We start from the raw sequence: 22,475 nt of genomic DNA, 5'->3' as shown, positions 1-22,475 counted from the left end.
ATATTCTTTCATTCGCTAATCGCCATCAAATTATGCCAACAATTTTATGTGATTTACGTGAAATTCTACTTGAATATTCCAACAATGCTTTCACTTATAATTATGTGACTTAGTTGCAGTTCAAAGATAATCATTGGATATGGGTTACAATTTTTTTCGTTTAAAATTACTTCTGCAGAATTGACCAAAAATACATAATTTTTATTTATACTTTTTATCTTAAATAAAAACACAAAAAAAATTTACTCAGCGTTATTAAATACTGAAATTACATTTAAAAAATGGTACATAATCGCAATGTTATTAGAGTGTTAGTACATATTGGAGTGAAAAATCACTTATATTTATTTCCGCTTCCCCAGGAATTGAGCCCGGGACCTCCAGCACAGTAGCCAAATGCCATTACCAGTATACTATGGAGAAAGATATTCATATGTTGAAATTTAATTTATTCGAAAAAAATTGTTTTTTTTTTAAAGCATAACCCTTAAAATTTCAGTTTTTAAATGGCTTGTATACATGAAACAAAGTGAGGACAAAGACCGTTAATCTGCAAAATACATCGCAATTACCCAAACCATTTTAAAATAAATAGATATTGAATTTTTTGTGCTATGCTACAGCACCTTGAAATTTTCAAATATAATAAATAGATTGTATATTAAATCAATTGGAGATTCAAGACCTACATTTTTTGTAAATGACCATATTTTTCTACCAGGAAATAATAAAAAGGTCTTTATCAGAATAAAAGATCATCGTATTTAATTAATTAATCGCTTTCAATAAAAAAAATGCTGTTTCAAAACTAAAGCTATATGAGAAATTAATTTCCCCACAATTTTTAATGCTTCATTTACCATTTAAGTTTCCCTGAAAATCAAGTGAAAAATGAGACAACGCATATTACACCATATAGAGCACTCGTAATTATTATTCACAATCAAAATCAAAGGTTATAATAATCGCAATTTGCGGCCACACGCAGAGAAATTTAAAGCGTAGGTAGTGCGTATAAAGTTATAGTTCGCAGATATCGTATATCTGTTAGTTGACTGAGGTAGTCTTTGTCTCCTTGCTCTAAATAATATAGTTGATTTGTGATTACAGCCTCCAACGGTAGTATGGAGAGCTGATGATGTTTATTGCCGGAACTTTACATTTATCATAACAAGAAAGTGCAATTTATAGCAGTCTTGTGGTTTTGCATGCTGAGATATCGATTAATGACTGCAGTTTGCTTTGACGCCTGTTAAGTGATTACGTTTAGACCATGTTAAAGGCATTTAGTTTAGACTGTTTTAAAATTTCACATTTTTCAGAATTATCTGAAATAATTAATAAAACCCCTCTTTCAGGCGTATTTGTGATAAGAAAATGTATTTTCTAGAGTTATTTGTATGGACACTTAGTTTAATTAGTATAAAAATATTTCTTGAATGTTTTTCGCAGATACTTTGTGGCATATTTTATAAAATTTATAAAATAAAACAACTTTGTTTAAACCACTTTTTATTGGTACAATTTATCCAACCGGTTTCGACAAGAATCTTGTCATCATCAGGGTTTATGTTCTAAATTCTAAAAAATTGAAATAGTCAATTCTAAAACATTGAGAATTTTAATGTTTTAGAATTTATTACTAAAACCCTGCTGATGACAAGGTTCTTATTGAAACCGGTTGGACAAAGTGTACCAATAAAAAGTGGTTATAACAAAGTTGTTGTATTTTATAAAGCATAAAAGTACTTAACAGAATCATATGAGTATGCTGTATAACAAAGAATATGTTTTGTATAATCACTTACATAAGTGGGTGTTTAAGTCTAATCATTTACTTAAATCTCTAGCCAAAAAATGTTTAAACCACTTTTCAAATCGTTAAATTCAGATATATTACTGTCACATATAAAATTATTCAAAATATCATGTTTTGGTAAAATTGGTTCATTTTATTTAAAACTTTTTTTTAAATACTTCTACAGTTTATATTTTAAAATATTGTAGACTTATTGCAAAGAAGAATATCTTCTGACGAATCAAATATTGACATTAAATTTGTTTTTTTTTTTAAATTTTTTAATTAACTCTTTGTAAAAAAATTATGAAGTATGTAAGTACGTATGAATATCTTCTAATGAATGAAATATTGGTTTAAAAATTTGTTTAGCAAACTTCATTTTAAATAGTTTTTCATCAACTCTTTGTAAAGAATATATGGATATTTGCGTACTTTTGGTGAAAAAAAATCCTTACAACGAATTAAAAAGTAAATTTGTTTATTTAACTCCATATACAAAATTATGGCGATTTTAATTATTTTCTTTTGTAGAGGAATTTTTCCAAAAAAGAATATCTTCCAACGTGTCAAATGTAAACAGATTTAATGGTAAATTTTTATATTCTTTTTTAACCATAAAAAAATGAGCTCGAGTCATTATTTCCACAGAAAACTTTAAATATTATTTCAATATTATATATTATTAATTGACCTTTATATCCCTTTGATATGATCGCATTTGTAGTTACTTAATCTCATTGGGTTTTACATACATACGTATAACATTTCAAATAAAAACGTAACATAAATTAATAAAATACATATACGCTGTGATCATATGTACAAATAATGAATTTCTCGGACAATCTGAATCTCCTTCCCATGAGATTTCTCATTAACCTTCGTTAAGCTTTAAACCATTGGCGAACAATTTGCATAGGACTTTTATGTTTGAACCTTGCACGCAACACCAATATTCAATTCAGATAGGTAATAATAATAAACTAAAATTATATGCACGAGTTTCTAACTCTCCTCAGCATATGTGCATATAATTCATGTTATATTTCCTTTATTATCATTATTCTCGTATATATAGTTTATAACAGCTCATTAATATTATAATTAAGGTGGTTTCGAACTAATAAACTTATCGGGGCAAGTAATGAAACTAACACTTTCGTTGCGGAATATGTTCAATGAATTTGATAAGATTCTCAAATTATTTCAAATATATATTTCTTATATAAGACCGTGACATGACTTCACAATATTTTTAATATGTCTGAATCCTTGTTCACAAATCTAAGTTTCTCCACGTAGGGGTTATTTCAGCATAGAAAAAAAGAATGAAGAAGTCTGGGTATTTACAGGGCTTGTGACCTTTTATAGGCTGGTTTACGTGATCATTTTATACGCTTGTAACCATCACCCATGATTGACAACCATACTACTCATTTAAAATAAATCTATAATAAAATATATTCAAATAAAAAAGTATTTATCGAAATACTTTTTTACAATTTCTTTTAAAGTATTATACACGTCCGTGAGCAACGTTTATAAAAAACCACGTGCGGTCCTCATGCGTTGTCTCAAAGGGAGATAAAAATCAACATTTAACAAAAAACATGAATTACGAGAGCGTTTATAATAAAACCACATTTGCACATAGGCTTTTTTTAGAAAACGAACTGTAATCACTTTGTCAGACTGAGGTCATGAATATGTGATCACACAAACCAGCCAGTGATAGGTCGTGAGCCCTTTAACGCCCACACCTCCATATTTTTCTTCATCTGTGTTGAGATATCAATAAAAAATCTTGATGTTTGTAATAACTTTTAAGTGAAGCAAACCCAGAACTTTTCACTCATAATATCGAGAAAATTTGTATTTTAGTGATGTAGGGATTGAACTGAGGTTCTCTGAAGTATTTTTGCCTAGAATTTTCACTTATGAATTACAAGAAATTTAATTAAAGTAATTTTATACATAAAGAGTTCTTCTTCTTCTCTACTCTTCTGTTCTCCGCTGCCAGATATAGGCCATTTCCGTATCCTTCCATTTCCTTCGGTCAGCTTATTTATACCATACAGCGGCTATGTAATTCACTCACAAAAAGATAAAGGCCATAAAACTTATAAAGTTGAAGCCTAATAAGATCTTAGTAAGCGGTGTTACATAAGCCGTAGCTAGCGGGATACTTCTAGAAAATTTGGTTATGGATTTAGAAACTTGTATTTATTTAGATTGGCAGTGACAGGTATATTGAAAGCTTTTAAATGTAAATTCACTGTAAAATCGGGATACAATTTTATGTTGTTTCACATCTTCAATAAATTTCGCAAATTAGTTTTTAAAAAAATTATTTGCAAGAGCAAATCTGTTAGGAAGCTTAGATGCTTCTGTTTCAGATCTGGGCATGCAATGGGACAGCTTTCAATACATGAAAAAAGCCGTGGCTAGACTTCAGAGTTACTTGAATGTTAGTTAATTTTTAAAAAAATGTCATGTTTGGAATTTCGTGTTCCACAGTACAGTCGTCGCTCCTTGCGCAAGAGAAAACAAATAAGAATCCGTAATGCGCAGTCAGATAAGCTGCAGCTACCTATAATATTATTATTTGTAGCATATTTGTGTGGAGATGCGCAGTGCAGAGTGCGCAGGGCGCAGTGCGCATACTGTCTCGCAAGCAGGTCAAGCGCCCAAGAAGAGTAAGGTCCCACGAACAATGGAATTACTATCTGCGTTCGCTGTCTTCAAATATTTTTTTATGAATGTTTTTCCGTAATAAATTGTCTCATTGTCTATTGTGCGATCAGCGCTATTTCCAATCGAGCATACTTATAAGTACAAATTCAAAACCTACTATGGATACTTCTTTCATGAATACCCTGAAGTCGTTAATTTGAAGGAGAACCTTTAAAAAAAATCTTCGGATGTACAAAACTCGTTAACTTAACCTAACTTTATCTTCTTCTCTTCTTATCCTTATCCGCACCCAATGGTGCATAGGGCACTGAATCGTATTGACGCAGTGTTATCATGATCGTTATTTACATGAAGGTAAGCTGATCACTGACCAGTCCAGGGTAGTATTAAATAAATATTAGTGTTAAATTACTAATACTTATTTTCACCCCTCCTGGGAATCGAACCCGGGACCTTCATCACGGTAGCTGAACACGCTAACTATTACACCATGGAAGCAGACAACCTTATCTGCTCATCATTTAATTCCTTTCTGAGTTCTCTCTCTTTTTTATTCAATTTCTTACCTATTTTCTATCCTACTGCGTTTGCATTTTTTGTTTTATACTCAAACCTATCCTAATTTTGCATTATTTTTTTACATGTACTGTATGCACAAAACATCTGTAAAAACATAAATCCTGCCATATTTTGATTTAATGGCATATATGACTCCGCTAAACTTTAAAAATAAAAAAAATTGTTTTCTGTTTTTTTTTTTACAAAAACTTAATGCTATTTCAATAAACATATTTCTTCCACTTATTTTCATGATTTTTCTTAAAGTTGGTATTTTAAAAAAACTCTTGTAACAAAAAATAATATTTTAAAAGTCAGATTGGATCATAATTTTGAATGGACTATACGATGTGTTATTCGGTAGATGTTTTATTTATTCGAGCACAATTTTTATTTAAATATATAATTTGATTTAAACTTTAGCCATATCGATTCATTTTGATTTCTTTGTTACGATAAAAATATTAAGATATTTCTTATAAGCTTAAAAACTTACCTTACTGTATGCACAAACAATATGTTATAATTATTTATTCTTTAAAACAATTAATTATAATAAAATGCAATCGGTGTACGACCTTTCAATTATCGTGCTTATGTTTCCCATTTTTAAAAATCGGTTTCTTAGTCTCCATTGATGTATTTTAGTATTGAATTGTCATATATTTTATAGAATATAATAAATATTAAAAAAAAAACGATTTAAAGTTCTACTGAAGATATTTGAAAAAAATGAATTAAGTATAATCATTTTTTTTTTAATTATGAACATATTTGTGTGTGGCATATGTTTTGATCCGCCTTTGTATTGTAATGTTTTTCATATTTAGCTACCAAGCTAGCGGTCTGGGTTCGATTCTCAGTGGCCGATGCAAATTTTGAGTTTTTTTGTATGATCTATCTAACTCACATATGTATTTAATACTACCCTGGACTGTATCCTATCCTGGATTTGTAATGCAAGACATTGCCTTCATTTAAATAAATATCAACATAATATCGCATTAGTTTGAGGCAGTGCCCTATGCACTATTGCGTGCGGATTAGAGTTCGTAGTAGTACAAGTTTCGGAAGATTTAAATAAATGATGATGATTTAAATAAAATATATAAAACACTTGTAAAAAACCATTTTCAGGTAATGAATGTAAACACGACTAGTTTCGAGAACTTCAGATGTTCTCAAAACAATGCGTGTTTACATGAATAAACTCAAGAAAGTGGTCTTACACAAAAGTTTATTTTCTATACATTAACCAGTTAGTAAAGAGAATTTGGTTGATACATTTATTGAATAACCCTTTCCGTATTGAAATGTAATGAGACGGACTCGCCATTAATATCCAAGGTACCGGATTCGCAAATAGCCACAGTGCGTCCAAGGTTAATACTCAAGCCAAACACGCTTAACGAGCTAATATATGATTATCCCTTTATATGAGCGAGTATAGCACCCTGAGTAACCGTATGTTTATCTTCAAATAACTCTCTGGTCGGCCACGCCTCGCAACACGCAGCCGTACTGTGGGAGGCTGTAAAAATGCTCCAAACAACCTTGTTAATGGATCTTTATCACGTTGAGCATTGATGATATCGAAGGCATTAACACCGACACATGAAATTTAAAAAACTTTTACGTATTTATACATAAGTGAATCATATAATAATTACTTACTTACTTTACTTATAACCTATCCGCACCCAATGGTGCATAGGGCACTGCATCGAATTGACGCAGTGTTATCTTGATCATTACTTACATGAAGGCAAGGTGATCACTCTTGCGCTTCAGGAACCAGTCCAGGGTAATATTAAATAAATATTTCAGTGTAAAATCACTAATATTTATTTTCACCCCCCTGGGAATCGAACCCGGGACCTCCAGCACGGTAGCTAAACACGCTGACCATTACACCACGGAGGCGGACAATAAATCATAATTAATATAACAATATGTTGCCTACACCCAAATTAACCAGCTGCCTGACGTATATAAAATAGACCCAATCAGGGATATAAAATAAATTAACTGAAAAAATACTTCATAGAAAGATATTTGTGATAGTGATTAGTTTAATTTTCTTATTTGTTTCTTTTAAACTTGCTTCTTACCTTATTTTTTTATGTGGCCGGTTTACTTTACCTGTTTATTGTTTTAAAGTTTACCCTGATACAATGATTAAAGAAAACACTTCGTTTTTTACCACTTGAGTTTTATTATAGTCTACATGTTTCACTTCCATCATTCAGGTCTGTATAATAGTATATGTCTTACCACAAAGTTAATGCCGAAACAATAAATAAAATAAAGTTTACCCTGTATTAGTTTGGATTAATTGTGTACCTCTTTGTATCTTTCTTATTAACTTGTCTTGTTAACCTCAATCCTATGTCCCAAACATAAACTCAGTCTTGTTAACTTATATAAGCCATGAAAATCTACGTTCATATTATGCAATTTATACCTCAATTAAAATCTTTATAGACATTATGTGTTTAAACAAAGTGGTTTTTAAAAGAAAATTCTTATAATTTTAAACATGAGAATTTTAACTATATTTAGTCAAACTCACTCAAATATTTATAGATTTTTTTCTTTACTTATGACAGTCTTATATTAGAATGTGTTTGGTATACATACGGAACTTTTAACCAAATTACTTACGTTTCTTCAAAAATCCAAAGAAAATGTCCAGATCCCTAAAGAATACTCCAAGTCGTAAGATTTACATAGTACAGCTCCGGTACGTGTAATTTTCACTAAGATGGCACCAGCGTATCAACCAGAGCTATTTTCATAGGAAAATTTTACTTCGATACTGTTTATGTAGACTGATTGTGAAATTTGTAGACTTGTTTAAGGAAGTATGAAAAATAGAAAAATGAACAATGAATTGGAAGAGGCGAAGATAGTTTGCAAGGACAGATTGGTGTGGCATTCTGTTCTCTGCTTACCATGCAGAGAAGTAGCGTTATGTTTTTATTTATTTATTTACACCAACCCAAATTTAAAAGGACAACGTGATGTATTATGGTTTGATTAACATTTAACCGTGTCTAAAACAATATTGTCCGCCTCCGTAGTGTAATGATCAGCACGCTCGGCTACCGTTCTGGAGGTCCCGGGTTTGATTCTCAAGGGAGTAAAATAAAAAGAAGTAATTTTTTTCACTGTAATATTTATTAAATATTACTCTGGACTGGTACCTGAAGTGGAGGGCTAATCACCTTTCCTTCATGTGTAAAAGATCAAGATAACACTGCGTTTATATAAAGCAGTGCCCTATGCACCATTGGGGTGCGGATAAGGGTTTAAAGAAAAAAAAGAAAAAACAATATCTACATTAATAAAAATCAAAATTTCCGTTTGTGTGTCTGAAGTTGGTGTGTCCTATGATAGGGAAAAACAAGTATTTTTTAACATATTATTTATCGAAATGGCAGCGTTATCTGTTGAACATAACAGAAACTCTCGGATAAAAATGTCACTATCATAAGAAATAAAAAAGTAAATTTATTCACATTATTTTATTTAAATAAACAATCAAATACAGTATCAATCTTATCCACTAAAATTATTTTTTTAAATATTTGTATAAATAAATATATTTATAGTACGCAAAGAAAATTGTGAATTACTCATTTTACAAATTATAACATTATATTTTTATTTTTAGATAAAATTATTAAATGACATTTTTTTCTAAATTACGCTTACTGTAAATAAATCAACGAATCTTGACTAATTTTTGGTTAAATTAATTTGAATTTTACATTTTAAATTTTATCATAATCATAAAACATACGTATGAAATAATACCATAATATAGAAAGAATTTCGTCAACTTCTTATTTACAAATTATTATTAAAATAAAATCGTCCTTATAAAATACATAACCTTTAACACATTGAAAACCTGATAGTACGTATAATCTGAATATATTGAATCTGTAAAATAAACCTATAATAATTTCAATTATTTGTTTTAAATAATGAAGCATAATGATTTATCTATTATTAAAATATTTCACGGGAAACAAGTAAATTCAGAATAATTTTTATGACTAGGAATTTTTTAACCTTTAAACTTCTTTGAAAATTGATATGCAATAATAATAAAAGTATCAGGATTTATAAAGACGATTTCAGAAAAAGCTTGAATCTTAATGTACTCTATTTATGAGATCGCTAATGTATTAAGTTAACGACTTTCTTTATACCAATAATGCAAACTTAATTTGGAAAGTTTTTATAATAAAATCATTTCGTCTTATTCTCATTTTTAAACATAAATAAAATATTTCTCTTATTTACATTTTATACATTCTTTTCCATACGAAAATATCCATGTCTATGTCAAAGAGCATAGTATAAATTTCGTAAATTTAAGTACTCAAAACTCATAACTGAGAATAATATCCGATGAAAAATAAATAATTATTTATACACACAAATATATAAATATATATTATATATATATATATATATATATATATATATATATATATATATATATATATATATATATATATATATATATATATATATATATATATATATATATATATATATATATATATATATATATTTATATATATATATACAATATATATATATATATATATATATATATATATATATATATATATATATATATATATATATATATATATATATATGTATATTTTTATATGTGTGTATATATATAGTAATTGCACTTAATAAATTCCAAAGCTTCCAAAGCACGATGATGTTACGAAGCTTCGACATTACCTTCCGGGTTGCTTGCTTGCTGAATCGTCGCTGTCTCAGACTGAGCGAGTTTCGGTCTTTCAGGATTCGCGTATTCTTCTTCTCTACAAATTATATGCAGAACGGGCTGCGGCGCGCCGATATGACCCACGTAGTGTTCCGGAAGCCAGTCGAAGGTGAAAGTGTTCTGCAAACTTCCGTATCCGGTCAAGGCGCCAGGGGTCCCGGTGGGGGTGAGCGGAGCTGTGGAGATGTAGCTGACTTCGTGATAGGCTTGAGGGACTTTCTGTAAGGCTGTATCCGACCACGGAGGACTCGGGTTCCACCGGTCTATGAAATCTGCCGGGTCTTCCAATCCTGGTTTGCAAGGATATCGGTGTCTATCGCTCGAATGGGTTAGAGCTAGCAATGTTCCACCTCCACCGTCCACTATAACATGCGATTGTTTGGCCGAGGATAATTGCAATGGTTCTAGTTTCGTCAAGGATTCTGAATTCTTCCTTTTCCGATGGTGTCTGATGCTGGGAATCGGTTCCCCATCTCTGGAGTCGCTCAATCTCATATCGGATTGAGGTACATACCTGTTAACAAAATCGAATTGGTTATTAAAAATTGACAATCATTCATCATGGCAGTACACTACGGAGTCCTGTTTCCAATATTTAGAAGTAAAATATGGAGTTGAGAAAAGTATACTGAATGCTGTCGAAATGCAATCTCTTAGACGAATGTGCGGCAAAATGATTTATGATAGATGTTTGAACGGTGAAATAATGAAAAAAATTAAAGCTACATGATCGATAAAATTAAGAAAGGTGTAATAAATCTGAATTACTCGTCTTATACAACTGTTTAATTTTTTTTACAACATTTTGAGTGTGTCCAAATACTTGTTCACAAAATCTGGATTATCTCCAATTACAGGAGTTATTTTCAAATTATTTTTTGACATCTCATCAAAGATGAAGAAGAATATGGAAGTCTGGGCATTTACGGGGCTTACGACCGTCATATGCTGGTTTAAGTGATCACTAATTCTGCAATTCTGCAAATTTCATAAAAGCTACGTTATACAAAACGAAATGTGTTCGTGAACATTTTTTCGGCCGGCAATATCCGAAGAAAGTAAGTACCCGGCGCATCTGAGACCGCCTAAAAAACGCGGCTCGATATGTTACACGTGTGTAAAGTGATCACTTAAACCAGCCTATGACAGTCGTAAGCCCCGTAAATGCCCAGACTTCCATATTCTTCTTCATCTTTGATGAGATGTCAAAAAATAATTTGTTTAATTTTTATTAATTAAGAAACTAATGAGTAATAATGGAATGGTAAATCAAATTTATAAGGTAAATGTAGTTTAAAAAAAGTGTAGAGAAAAACAGAAGAAAATTTGGCACGATCAGGTATGTCAAATAGTTGAAAGCCGTCGGGTTAAGAGTCCAAATAATAGGCGGGTAATTATAAGGATGTGCATGAATGTACAAGAGGCGAATAATGATTGAAAAGACTTAGAAAAAGTATTTCGTTATATTCTCTCTGCCTACTCCTGCGGGAAGCGCCATGATAGTTAGTTAGTTAGTTTGTTGGTCATAATATTAACCTACTCTTCGTAAGCATGTCATTAAAAAATAAATTAAATATTTTTCACTCTCCATCATGAACGTAATAGAAAATTTGACTTGGAGTTATTTTTTCAAATCAATTAACGCTTCCAAGTGTCTTCGAATATATTCAATAATCGTGTCCGAGTAATTTATTTTTCAGCGTTGGTACAATTACGGTAATTCTGCAAATTTCATAAAAGCTACGTGATACAAAACGAAATGTGTTCGTGAACATTTTTTCGGCCGGCAATATCCGAAGAAAGTAAGTACCCGGCGCATCTGAGACCGCCTAAAAAACGCGGCTCGATATATTACGTTTTAATCATATGCAGGCATTTTCTCATATAAAGCGTCGGATAAAAAAATAATAAAATCATCAAACGCCTGGCACGGTAATGAATATAAATTAAGCGAACGGTGATAACATACATTCTCACTGGTGAAAATAAATATCCGTCAATCACAAAACATATTGATGGGTTTTTGACGTTTTCGGTACTACGAAGAGGGCCAATGATAGAAAAAACAAAGCGATACACCTGACTCTATCGTAAAAGCTATAACACGTAATTTAGAAAGGTTATATTCACGATGTATAGAAGATATATACATATGGAAGAAATTTTTTTTCTAAACCTTTTCCGCACCTAATGGTGCATAGGGCACTGCATGGTATTGACGCAGTGTTATCTATGAAGGCAAGGTGATCACTTCTGCCAGGGTATATTGAATAAATGGTCCAAGGTAATATTGAATAAATATTAGAGTGAATAATCACTTATATTTATTTGACCCCAACCTGGAAACTGAAGTGTATACTGTAGCCAAGCGTGCTGACTATTACACTAGACATTATACTAGGAAGCGGACAAATAAACAATTTAAACCACAAACAAAATTCTAGTTGTGATAATCATGGCCAGTATTTTTTGCATGCGGCGACACTTGAATTGAAGCATGTATAATATTATCAGGACGTTTTATTTATTTTTTTACATTTGAAAATAATTTTTAGTCCGTTATATCCGAAGTTCGTTAAATAGAGGTCCGTTATATGGAGGTTAAACTGTATTTTATTGATTCATTCATTCTATGTAATTTTTGATACGGGATAGTGACGTAAAGAGAGTAAAACAGGTAAAGCACACAAATTTTATAATAATTTGTTCTATACAGCAACATAACCTAAAATTTTAAAAATAAAACCATACTTATTATTTTTAAATATCTATTTAAGTACATACTTATTCTTCTATCGTCCCCATGAGTTTAATGTAAAATAAACGTAAAAATGAATATCGCATATTTAATTTAAGACTCATCACTACTAGTTACATACCATTTATTTTTTTAAATACCGCCACAAAAAAAATCCGGGATAAATCGACAAATATAGAAACGGTTCAAATAAAAACTATTGATATATTGCTCAGACTCCAGTTCGCTAATATATTAGTGTAAACTAAACATACCCAATTCATTAATATCAAGTAGATATATGCATATCCGCATCATTAGCGTACGAAACTATTTTGCAAAGATTTATTATTACGTTTAAAAAATATTAAATATTTTTTTGCGTTAATTAAAATTCAGAGTAAACATTAAAAGCTTGATTGGAGAAGATTTTTTTCGAACATGTTTACAAGCAATACATTAATTTTCTAGGGCTATTAGTTATTAGAATGGTGTAATATTATGCGTGCGAGTGTTGTACCTAGCGCAAGTTCAATTTGAAATATTAATTTTAATTTTGAGTTGAAAATGGTTGCGCACGCCTGTCTAGGTGATGCGTACGTTATGAATATAAATAAGCATCTTCGAACAATAAATAAATCATCTCACCTGTCACATTTTCGTCATTATTTGTTTGTGAGGTAATAAAAAACGATTCTCCCAACAATTTGTTGGCTAAACCATCAATATGCTGTGATGTATATAGACCTCCCGGGGCCACGTGTTATACTCGTTAAAAATATACATACCGGAATAGAAAAACACACGTTACTGCAAGGGAAATCGTATCGACGATGGAAAGCATAAAGGATATAATCGCCATTCAAAAAAAATACGATAAAGAGATCGCCTCATTGAAAAATTAAATTATCAATCTTCACAGCCTCGTCCGATTTAAAAACAATTAAATCACTTAAGTAATAAAAATTGATAGAACAAACTCTTAAACTGTTATCCCTATTTATTAAACTAGTTTTTATTTGTAAAATCCATTTTTCGTTATAACTGATTTTATGATTTTATGTTAGTGAATTAACAATAAAAAGCATATGGGAGATTAAACGAGGGAAATGTGACGATTGTCCAAAAAAATCGTGTTCATTTTTTTTCGAATCACAGGTTTAAAATGTATGAAATAAGATAAGATAAGCAAATTACAATGTGTCTGTATGAGAAGATGTATAAATGTGGACAGGCAAAGATTTCGTGCAAAGACAGACAGGTGTTGCGTTCTATTCTCTCTGTCTACTCCTGCGGGGAAACGGCGTGACGGTTACTTAGTAAATAAGAATAAAATATCAACTATTGTGTGTAGTTTTTTCCACATTAATTTTATTGGACCAGTCTGATGATGTAGGGCACGACGATACCCGGTTGCTGGTTAAATAAAATTCATGTAAAAAAATAATAGTTGTTGTTTTATTCTATAAAATGTATTTCCACCAAGAAATGTTAGTACGAAATATAAATATAATAAACATTTTTTCTTTTTAATTTAAATCTTACTTAACCGTATATGGTGTTTGAAAATGATGCGGAATGCGTCGAAACACGTGTCACAGTAGATTTTAAGAAATACAATAGTTATATTTACTATGTAAAACTTAAATCCAAAATGGACAGATTTTACCATAAAGTGACCGCCGAATCGATTAATGAAAAAAATTGTAAGTTAGTTTTATATAAAGTTTAACTGACCTTTCGTGACTGTTTGGCGTGTAGGAAGTGGAGTGTCTCGAATAGTCCACCGGTCCCCGTTCGGCCATGGACGGCTCAAACCCAAACCCCTGGTTCATGTGATGGACCCCGTGCCTCAGCACCCCCGGCGTGCCCTGCCGGGAGGGGTGCATGCCCTGCGCCTCCACCCCGAGCTGCTCGGGGCCGTTCAGCATGCCGTGGTGGTGGACCAAGTCTTCGTTGGAGTGCTGCGAGTAGGGCGACTCCTGGTTGACGGCGTAGGGCGACGGGGAGAAGTTGGCCAAGGACGGGTGGTAGTAGCTCGGCACTTGGGCCTCGTAGGCCAACCCGTACTGGAGCTTGCTTTGGACGCTGTAGTAGTGATACAGCCAGGAGTTGGCAAGCATTATCGAAGCCTCGCTCTCGCTGAAACAAACATTTACGTTAGATTCCAACGATTTACGTTTACCTCTCATGATTGCTGATAAATTACAAATATTTTAGGATAAAGATACGACTAAGCAAAAGCTTTGATTTTTTGTGTTTATCGTTAATTGTGCATTATTGCCGAATTAATTTTGTTTTTTTATTAATTTTAGACATAGACCAATTGAAACTAAATCGTTCTTGAATTCATTTTGCAATTGCGGGAATCGAACCCGTGACGCCAGTTTCGCAGTCGAGCGTCTACCCAACTACGCCACGGCGCATGTCATATATTCAAATATTATCAGTTATTCAATACAGAAGTCAAAACAAATTGTTATTAAATACTGTTTTTTTTTGTCTTATAATATTCAGTTTATATTATAAATACAACTTACTTTAAAAGGTATAAGGATAAGACATAAACAATAACATATTAAAAATAACAAACATAAAATTGTAATGTCGCGAAAACTGCATGTCAATCAGTTGGTCATCGAGTAATAAAATCATATTGTAGTGAGACTAAAGTTTTCCAACGAAAAAAATACACGATATTCCAAAAAACAGGAATACTAAAAAAGTCATATTACGTATCTTTATAGAAGATTTTTCTGCTTTCTTTAATTCAGAGCTTTAGGTAATCTTGTTAGAGTGATGGAAGATAGAAACTCGATCAATTTACATTTATTTTGTAACACTTGATAAATATAGCTACCTTAGAACTTGATTGGTGCAGACGATAACAGGCTGTTGGTTGTTCTCCATATTATCCTTAACTTGCAGGACAGAATGAACCCACAGCCATTCTCCAGATTGCTTTTGAAGTCTCAATAAGAGAATACACGACCGCTCTTGCTCAGATTGGGTAACTGAAAGAAAAAATAATGATAGAAACTACTCATTCAGAATTTAGATTATAAAGTGTGTATAATTGGTTATTTTTTCTTACTTAGTCTGTGTTTCGATTGAGCTTCTCTCATGCATTCCCAGTGAAGTAGTTGATACCAGGATACACCCTGCAGCTCAGATTTTTCCCAACCAAGATACCATTCACCACTGTGAAAAAAGATAACCCAAAGTTAGAAATTCATCTTATGATTCAAAAATTCAAAAAAATATACCATATTCTATATAATAAAACAACAACTCTGTACCACATAATTTTTTGTGGAAAAAATATGCATTTGTTATTTACTTTTTTTTTAAATGCATTTTTGCCAATTAATTCAGTACAAAACTTAAATCTCATATACCATAATCGTCACTCGGTTATTAAACGTAATAAATTCACAACATTTTAAGTGCATCTAAACCTTTGTTCACAAATTTTGGGTTTGTTTATACGTAGAAGGAATTTTTATTGATATCTCGACATACTCGTAGATTATGAAGAATATGGAAATTTGGACAACTTACAAACATTTCATGAAGGTATTTGCTAATAGCAATAAATTAAAACGTTAAAAATTAAATTCTAACCATAGATGTATGGTATTTCCAAAATTGTACCCATATGGGAAAGGTTCTACAACCATTGCATATATACAGGTTTCAGGAATTAATGCAAAATGGATGCTCAATAATGGGCAGAATGGTAAACGTTACACAAGTGTATAAAGTAATCACTTTAGCCAGCCAAAGTTCGTAAGCCTTGGGATGCTCAGACTTCCATATTCTTTCATATAAGTGGTACGATAGATGTTACATATCAAGTTGAGACAACTTTAAATTATCATGAAATTTTAAAGATAAAAACATATGTAAGTTTTCGAAATAAGTCGTATATATAAATAAATCTCATTAAAGTGGTAAATTCAAGTGTTTATTTTTTTTTAAATGATCAACACATCATTCCACAAAGTAAATGCCGAATCAATAAATAATATGAATTGTAATAATTTATGAGTTATTAATGGATAATATTAGTAAAACTTTCATGAAAATAGACGCAAAAGTACTGAGTGCATATTTCAGTGAAAGGATTTTTTTTCAAGTTATCAAGATCGTGTAAAAAATGCCTTTTTTAATCAAATAGAAAATTACAACATATAAGAAACAAACAAATAAAGTGAAATTTAAAAATTCATATCATATGCATATCACGTATGCATATAATAGCTTGCGGAGTTGCCATTTATTTATTTTTTCTTTGGGTTCGAGCTAGGGCAAGAAAATCTCGTACGACTAAAAACATCGATAATTAGTTTTCATCTTATCCTCCTTACGTCCGTATCTAAAAAAATCAAATTTTGACGTAATCGCTGAGTTTTTTTATTGAATCACCTTAGTAAAATATCAATAAGATTGATTGCGTGTTACTGGTTAACTTAATTAAAATAATAACCATCCGTTATTTTGCATACACACATGATTGGAAACTACACTTTCGAAATGTACTTTTAATATTACTAAATAAAGCTCAGGTAGGTCATTTCTCTGATTGAAAAATTAAATATCGGGATACAAATTGAAGTAATCAATCGTTGTCTTTATTTATTGAAATATTCATATAAGTGCTAACTAAAACATAACTCTGTCTATTTTCATAACTGCATCTATTTTCTGAAAATTTATATACGTGAATTTAAAAATACGGTTTCAAATTACTGGTGGTGAAAATGTAGATATGAATTTAATAACTTTACAGAAATACATAATGAAACAATATATGTATAATTTTTTGCACTTTTTTGACAAATGACGAAAACTGGTCATAGATCTAATAATTGTAATATGTGTAATTTGAATATTTAAAAAAAAAAAATTATAATTTTGAAAATACTTATTTACAACATTTTGAGTGTGTCCAAATACTTGTTCACAAAATCTGGATTATCTCCAATTACAGGAGTTATTTTCATATTATTTTTTGACATTTCATCAAAGATGAAGAAGAATATGGAAATCTGGGCATTTACGGGGCTGACGACCGTCATAGGCTGGTTTGAGTGATCACTTTACACACGTGTAACATTCACCAATTCTACCCATTATTGACAACCACACTACTCAAATTCTTCGAAGTTCTATATATATGAACCGCCTCCGTAGCGTAATGGTGAGCACGCTCGCCTATCGTTCTGAAGGTCCCGGGTTTGATTCCCAGGGGAGTGTCAAATAAATATAAGTGATATCTTCACTCTAATATTTATTCAATATCACCCTGGACTGGTACCTGAAGCGGAGGGCTCATCACCTTTCATCCATGTGCTAACGATCAAGATAACCCTGCGTTTATATGATGCAGTGCCCTATGCACCATCGGGTGCGAATAAGAATAAGAAAAGTACTTTGACTAATCTCCTTACGATTTATCTCTCAAATCTCAAAGTGCATGAGAATTCTACATATCGCTTACTCCTTTCAACAACTTCATACATCAAAAAACTTGATTTTTCATGAGATCGTTTTTAATGCTTAAAAATATAATAAAACGTATTAAAAATAAATATCAAGCCACTTATTTAGCTTTTTTCTATGCAACAGATCTTTTTAAGTAAAACCTGAATGTTTATTCTCCTTTTGAAAAATATTTAGGATATTTAAAAAAAAATTAAACAATACCTTTTCTTTAAAATGCAAAAACAATACTTTCTGCCCTGTAGCTCTGCCCTCTAGGGTAATTATTAAGTTAAAAATAGGCCGCTTTTTCTGGGATGTAGTACATTTTCTAAGCACTCCGAAAACATGCACAACTGAAATTTGACGATTTTCGATATATGACGTTGTTGAAAGGAGTGAGCGATATTTAAGCGTGCAAGTAATGCACCACTGACGTGCGGATAAGGGTTTGAAGATATTTGTATTTATTTCACTTCTTGACTTACTTACTATATCACCTCTTCCTAAGACGCGGAACAGTAAATATGTAGTACCATATATTACGTTATGTGAACCAAATCTTGACTTACTTTTTATCAATGTGTTTGATCTTCATGTCCATGGAGTGTATGGTGGTGAAGACGTTTGTGGCGCCCTGCACCACGCACTCGCGGGTCTCGGGCATGGCCACGGGGGAGCAGGCGGCCAGGAACACGGGCTCGTTCCGGCTGCAGAGCGGCAGGAACGACAGGAAGTGCCCGCGGACGAGGACCACCTGGCGACAACGAAAAACAAAGTATGTTGAATAACACAGAAACCAAATATCATATCGATTCTTCTTGTTCATTTTTTCCTACTGCTGGACTACTTACTTTTATATCTTCCATCGTTTCCTGATACTAAAAAAATACATATTTGCACACATTCGCAACATTTAAAAAAAAATATATATATATATATATATATATATATATATGTATATATATATATATATATATATATATATATATATATATATATATATATATATATATATATATATATATATATATATATATATATATATATATATATATATATATATATATATATATATATATATATATATATATATATATATATATATATATATATATATATATATATATATATATATATATATATATATATATATATATATATATATATATATATATATATATATATATATACGTCTTTGTAATTTAGTTTTACTTGATAAATACCACTATTTCTTAAAATCTATTGTGACACGTGTTTCTATGCATTCAGCATAATTTTTGAACACCGTTCAAATACCGACTCTGATTTAGCTGTTTATTATTTTCAAAAAGCATGTTTTTGAACAAACAAAAATTTAAATATTTTTTTGTTTCCCAACTTATGTTTTGTACAAATAACCTGGTTTTAATATTCCGTAAAATTTTAATTTATTTCATTGGGTACCTTATAATTGGTAGGTACTTTACGTGAAGTAGGTACATTAATAACAGTGCTTTTAAAAAAATATATTTTTTCTTCCGTGACTTTTATATGACAGTACAAATTAAAATGACGAATCCCTTACATTATACCTATGTAAATTTTTGATTTGAAGATTAGGAGGGGGAGAGGTTTTTCAAAATTTCAAGTACATAGTTATCATCTTCGACTTTTAAAAATCAAGTTTGCAATTTTGTACAATACCTTCCCATTAGTATTTATGACAGAAGTATACTTTTAATAAGCCGTACGTCTATTGACAACTATGCAAAAGTTTTCAAAGCTCTAATGAAAATAGTACTAAACGATTGGAATTCTACTGTCAAGTTTGAAAATAATGTTCTAAAAAAAAGTAATTGCATGCCGACACAACATGAATTGCGATGCAATGCCACAATAGTGCAAGTCATCGACACTTCGAATTCCCAATTTAGAGCGAGTCTCGTGTCACGGACGTAAATTGGTAAGACGGCCTTTATTTCCGTAAAATAATATACAAGTCAGTTTATTCAACTTGGTGTGATAAAGATATTCATAAAAACGAAACAGAATTTCGGATACTTTTAATTTTAATAATCATACCGGACACTGGATTATTCACCCTACGGATGAGATGTCAATATTAAACAGACGCCATGGCGTAGTTGGGTAGACGCTCGAAATCGATAATCGAACGCGCGAAACTGGCTTCGCGGGTTCGATTCCCGATTCCGATTCCGAAAATTTGGAGTTCATTACAAAACTGGTTGCGTTTTCATTCATTTTAGCACATGGGAGATTAAGCGAGGGTTATAATTTAGAAAAATGAATATTCGCAAATGAATGTCGTGGATGATACGCAATTAAAAAATATCATAGTTACAGAATTTTTCTATAAACAATGTGTGATTTTATCAATGAATATTTACTAGTGCATATGTTTTATCTGTAAGAAAAATACGTAATTATTATGTTACTAATTTTCGACACCATTTGATCCACAAATTTTAGAATAGAATGTCAAAATTGAATCTAGATTAAATTTAAAGAAGTAGTTTAAGACTTTAAGATATAAATCTAACGGAACATTTTAACGCCTCATTTATCGGACGATGTAAAGATAATGTGAATTGACGGCTCTGATTGACTAGTTACTAGATGTAATACATGTAAATTGGAGCACATTACTAATCAATCGAAACAGTACCAATCGTTGGATTTAGTATAAAAATTAATTTAGTTTAAATAACATTTTATGTATCGCTCACTCCTTTCAACAACGTCATTTATAAAAAACTTGATTTTTTAGTAGATCGTTTTTGAAGTTTGAAAATATAATAAAATGTATTAAAAATAAATATCAAGCCACTCATTGAACATTTTACTGTGCAACACATCTTTTTCGGTAAAACCTAAAGGTTTTTACTTTATTTGAAAAATATTTGGTTTATTAAAAATAACTAAACAATACCTTTTCTTCAAAATGCAAAAACAACACTTTTTGCCCTGTGGCGGGTAAATATTAAGTTGAAAATATGCCGCTTTTGCTGGGATGTAGTACATTTGCTGGGCATTCCGAAAACATGCACAACTGAAAATTGATGATTTTTGATATATGATGTTGTTGAAAGGAGTGGGCGATATGATAATATGTGATTTAAATCATATTTATTTCAGTATTTCTAATAAAGAAAATACTAACACAAACATAAAATTAAAAACGGATTTCGTTATAATTAGGTACCTAATTTCAACGATTGATTCAGCAATCACATAATAATTAAAAATTAAACACAATAAAATTAAAATTTACATGGCATATTCTGCTTTTTCTTCAAATCTGTTGTGGCACGTGTTTCTTTGCATTCGACACCATTTATATTAATTATATAAAATACACTTAAACCCTTATCACAAAATATTTTATTGAGTATTTCGAATTTTCAGACAAGATCATTGAAATCATTTTTGTGACTTAGAATCAATACAACTATCGGGATTCGAGTATTATTGAACTTTAGAAAAAATATTACAATTTTTTAGTTTTCAGCTTTGTGAGAACAGTCTTCCTTATTGCAGGAGATTTAAATCTAACGTCATAATATAACTCTAAATCTTACGACCTTAGAAAAATCTTAAAAAATTGTTTTTAATTATTAATTCGGCAGATTCTTTGTAGTAACATTATTTCATTTTAAAATATAGCATTTGCATGGTAAATACCACTTATTATTTAAAATAAACTTTTTTGATAATGATTTTAAGGGCATCGAAACACGCGTCATTAAATCGTTAAATAATTATTAATAAGTATTATTATATCCCAAGTAAATTTCAAAATTAAAAATCTTACTTTGCTTAGTATTTTTTACATAAAAATTATTTTAAAATAGTTTTGAAGTGAATAATGGTTTTGAAAAATAAATGTTTTTTTTTAAATAATCTATAAGAGAAATCATTTGGAGAATATTTCTTACTTAAGATACTGATTTATAAATTCACTTTATTATTTTGGCATCTATAACATATTTTTCGATTGTTGTGCATAATTTGCCATTTGCATCTAGTTACTAGATTCTAGTACTGTTACGGAAGTTCTCAAATACCAAAAGTCATCTTACCTTTCAAAAATAAAATAAATTCGATTGATGGTTGTAATTAATAAACACATTAAATGAAACTGGTATTCTGGTAATGAAGCTGTTAAAAATTACTCATGACATTAAAATATCCTAATCAAACTGTGGGCTGACATTTTGGCACATTTTGTTCGCCAGTGGACAATCAAGGCCACGTGAAATGATTTATTACATTTCACTCAATTTAGGACAAGACATTTATTGATTGTTTATTTATCGTACGCGAAGGTTTTTTCGCTATTTTATGAGTCGAACAAGGGACAGAATTAAATCGTAACGATA

General features: G+C 30.8%; 1 protein-coding gene across 3 annotated transcripts in view; it reads right to left on the bottom strand.

Annotated features, from left to right (window-relative positions):
- Nucleotides 1-9,757: 9,757 nt before the first annotated feature.
- The window catches only part of LOC148311934 (uncharacterized), a 39,124-nt gene continuing 26,406 nt past the window's right edge, over nucleotides 9,758-22,475 (bottom strand). For all 3 annotated transcript variants that reach the window (XM_088278296.1, XM_088278298.1, XM_088278297.1), the window contains 5 exons: nucleotides 18,666-18,850; nucleotides 15,704-15,810; nucleotides 15,470-15,623; nucleotides 14,347-14,751; nucleotides 9,758-10,386 (listed from right to left, as the gene is read on the bottom strand). In XM_088278296.1, coding sequence (XP_088134422.1) covers nucleotides 9,807-10,386; nucleotides 14,347-14,751; nucleotides 15,470-15,623; nucleotides 15,704-15,810; nucleotides 18,666-18,850 — 1,431 coding nt within the window. In that variant the 3' untranslated portion in view covers nucleotides 9,758-9,806. The remainder of the gene's footprint in view (nucleotides 10,387-14,346; nucleotides 14,752-15,469; nucleotides 15,624-15,703; nucleotides 15,811-18,665; nucleotides 18,851-22,475) is intronic.

The sequence above is a fragment of the Brachycentrus maculatus genome, unplaced genomic scaffold, assembly GCF_059751285.1.
Source record: "Brachycentrus maculatus isolate JH-2025_06_01 unplaced genomic scaffold, ASM5975128v1 h1tg000055l, whole genome shotgun sequence".
In the NCBI taxonomy this organism is placed as follows: Eukaryota; Metazoa; Arthropoda; class Insecta; order Trichoptera; family Brachycentridae; genus Brachycentrus; species Brachycentrus maculatus.
The sequence above is the reverse complement of the archived record's forward strand: the minus strand, read 5'-3'. Positions and strand labels throughout refer to the sequence as shown.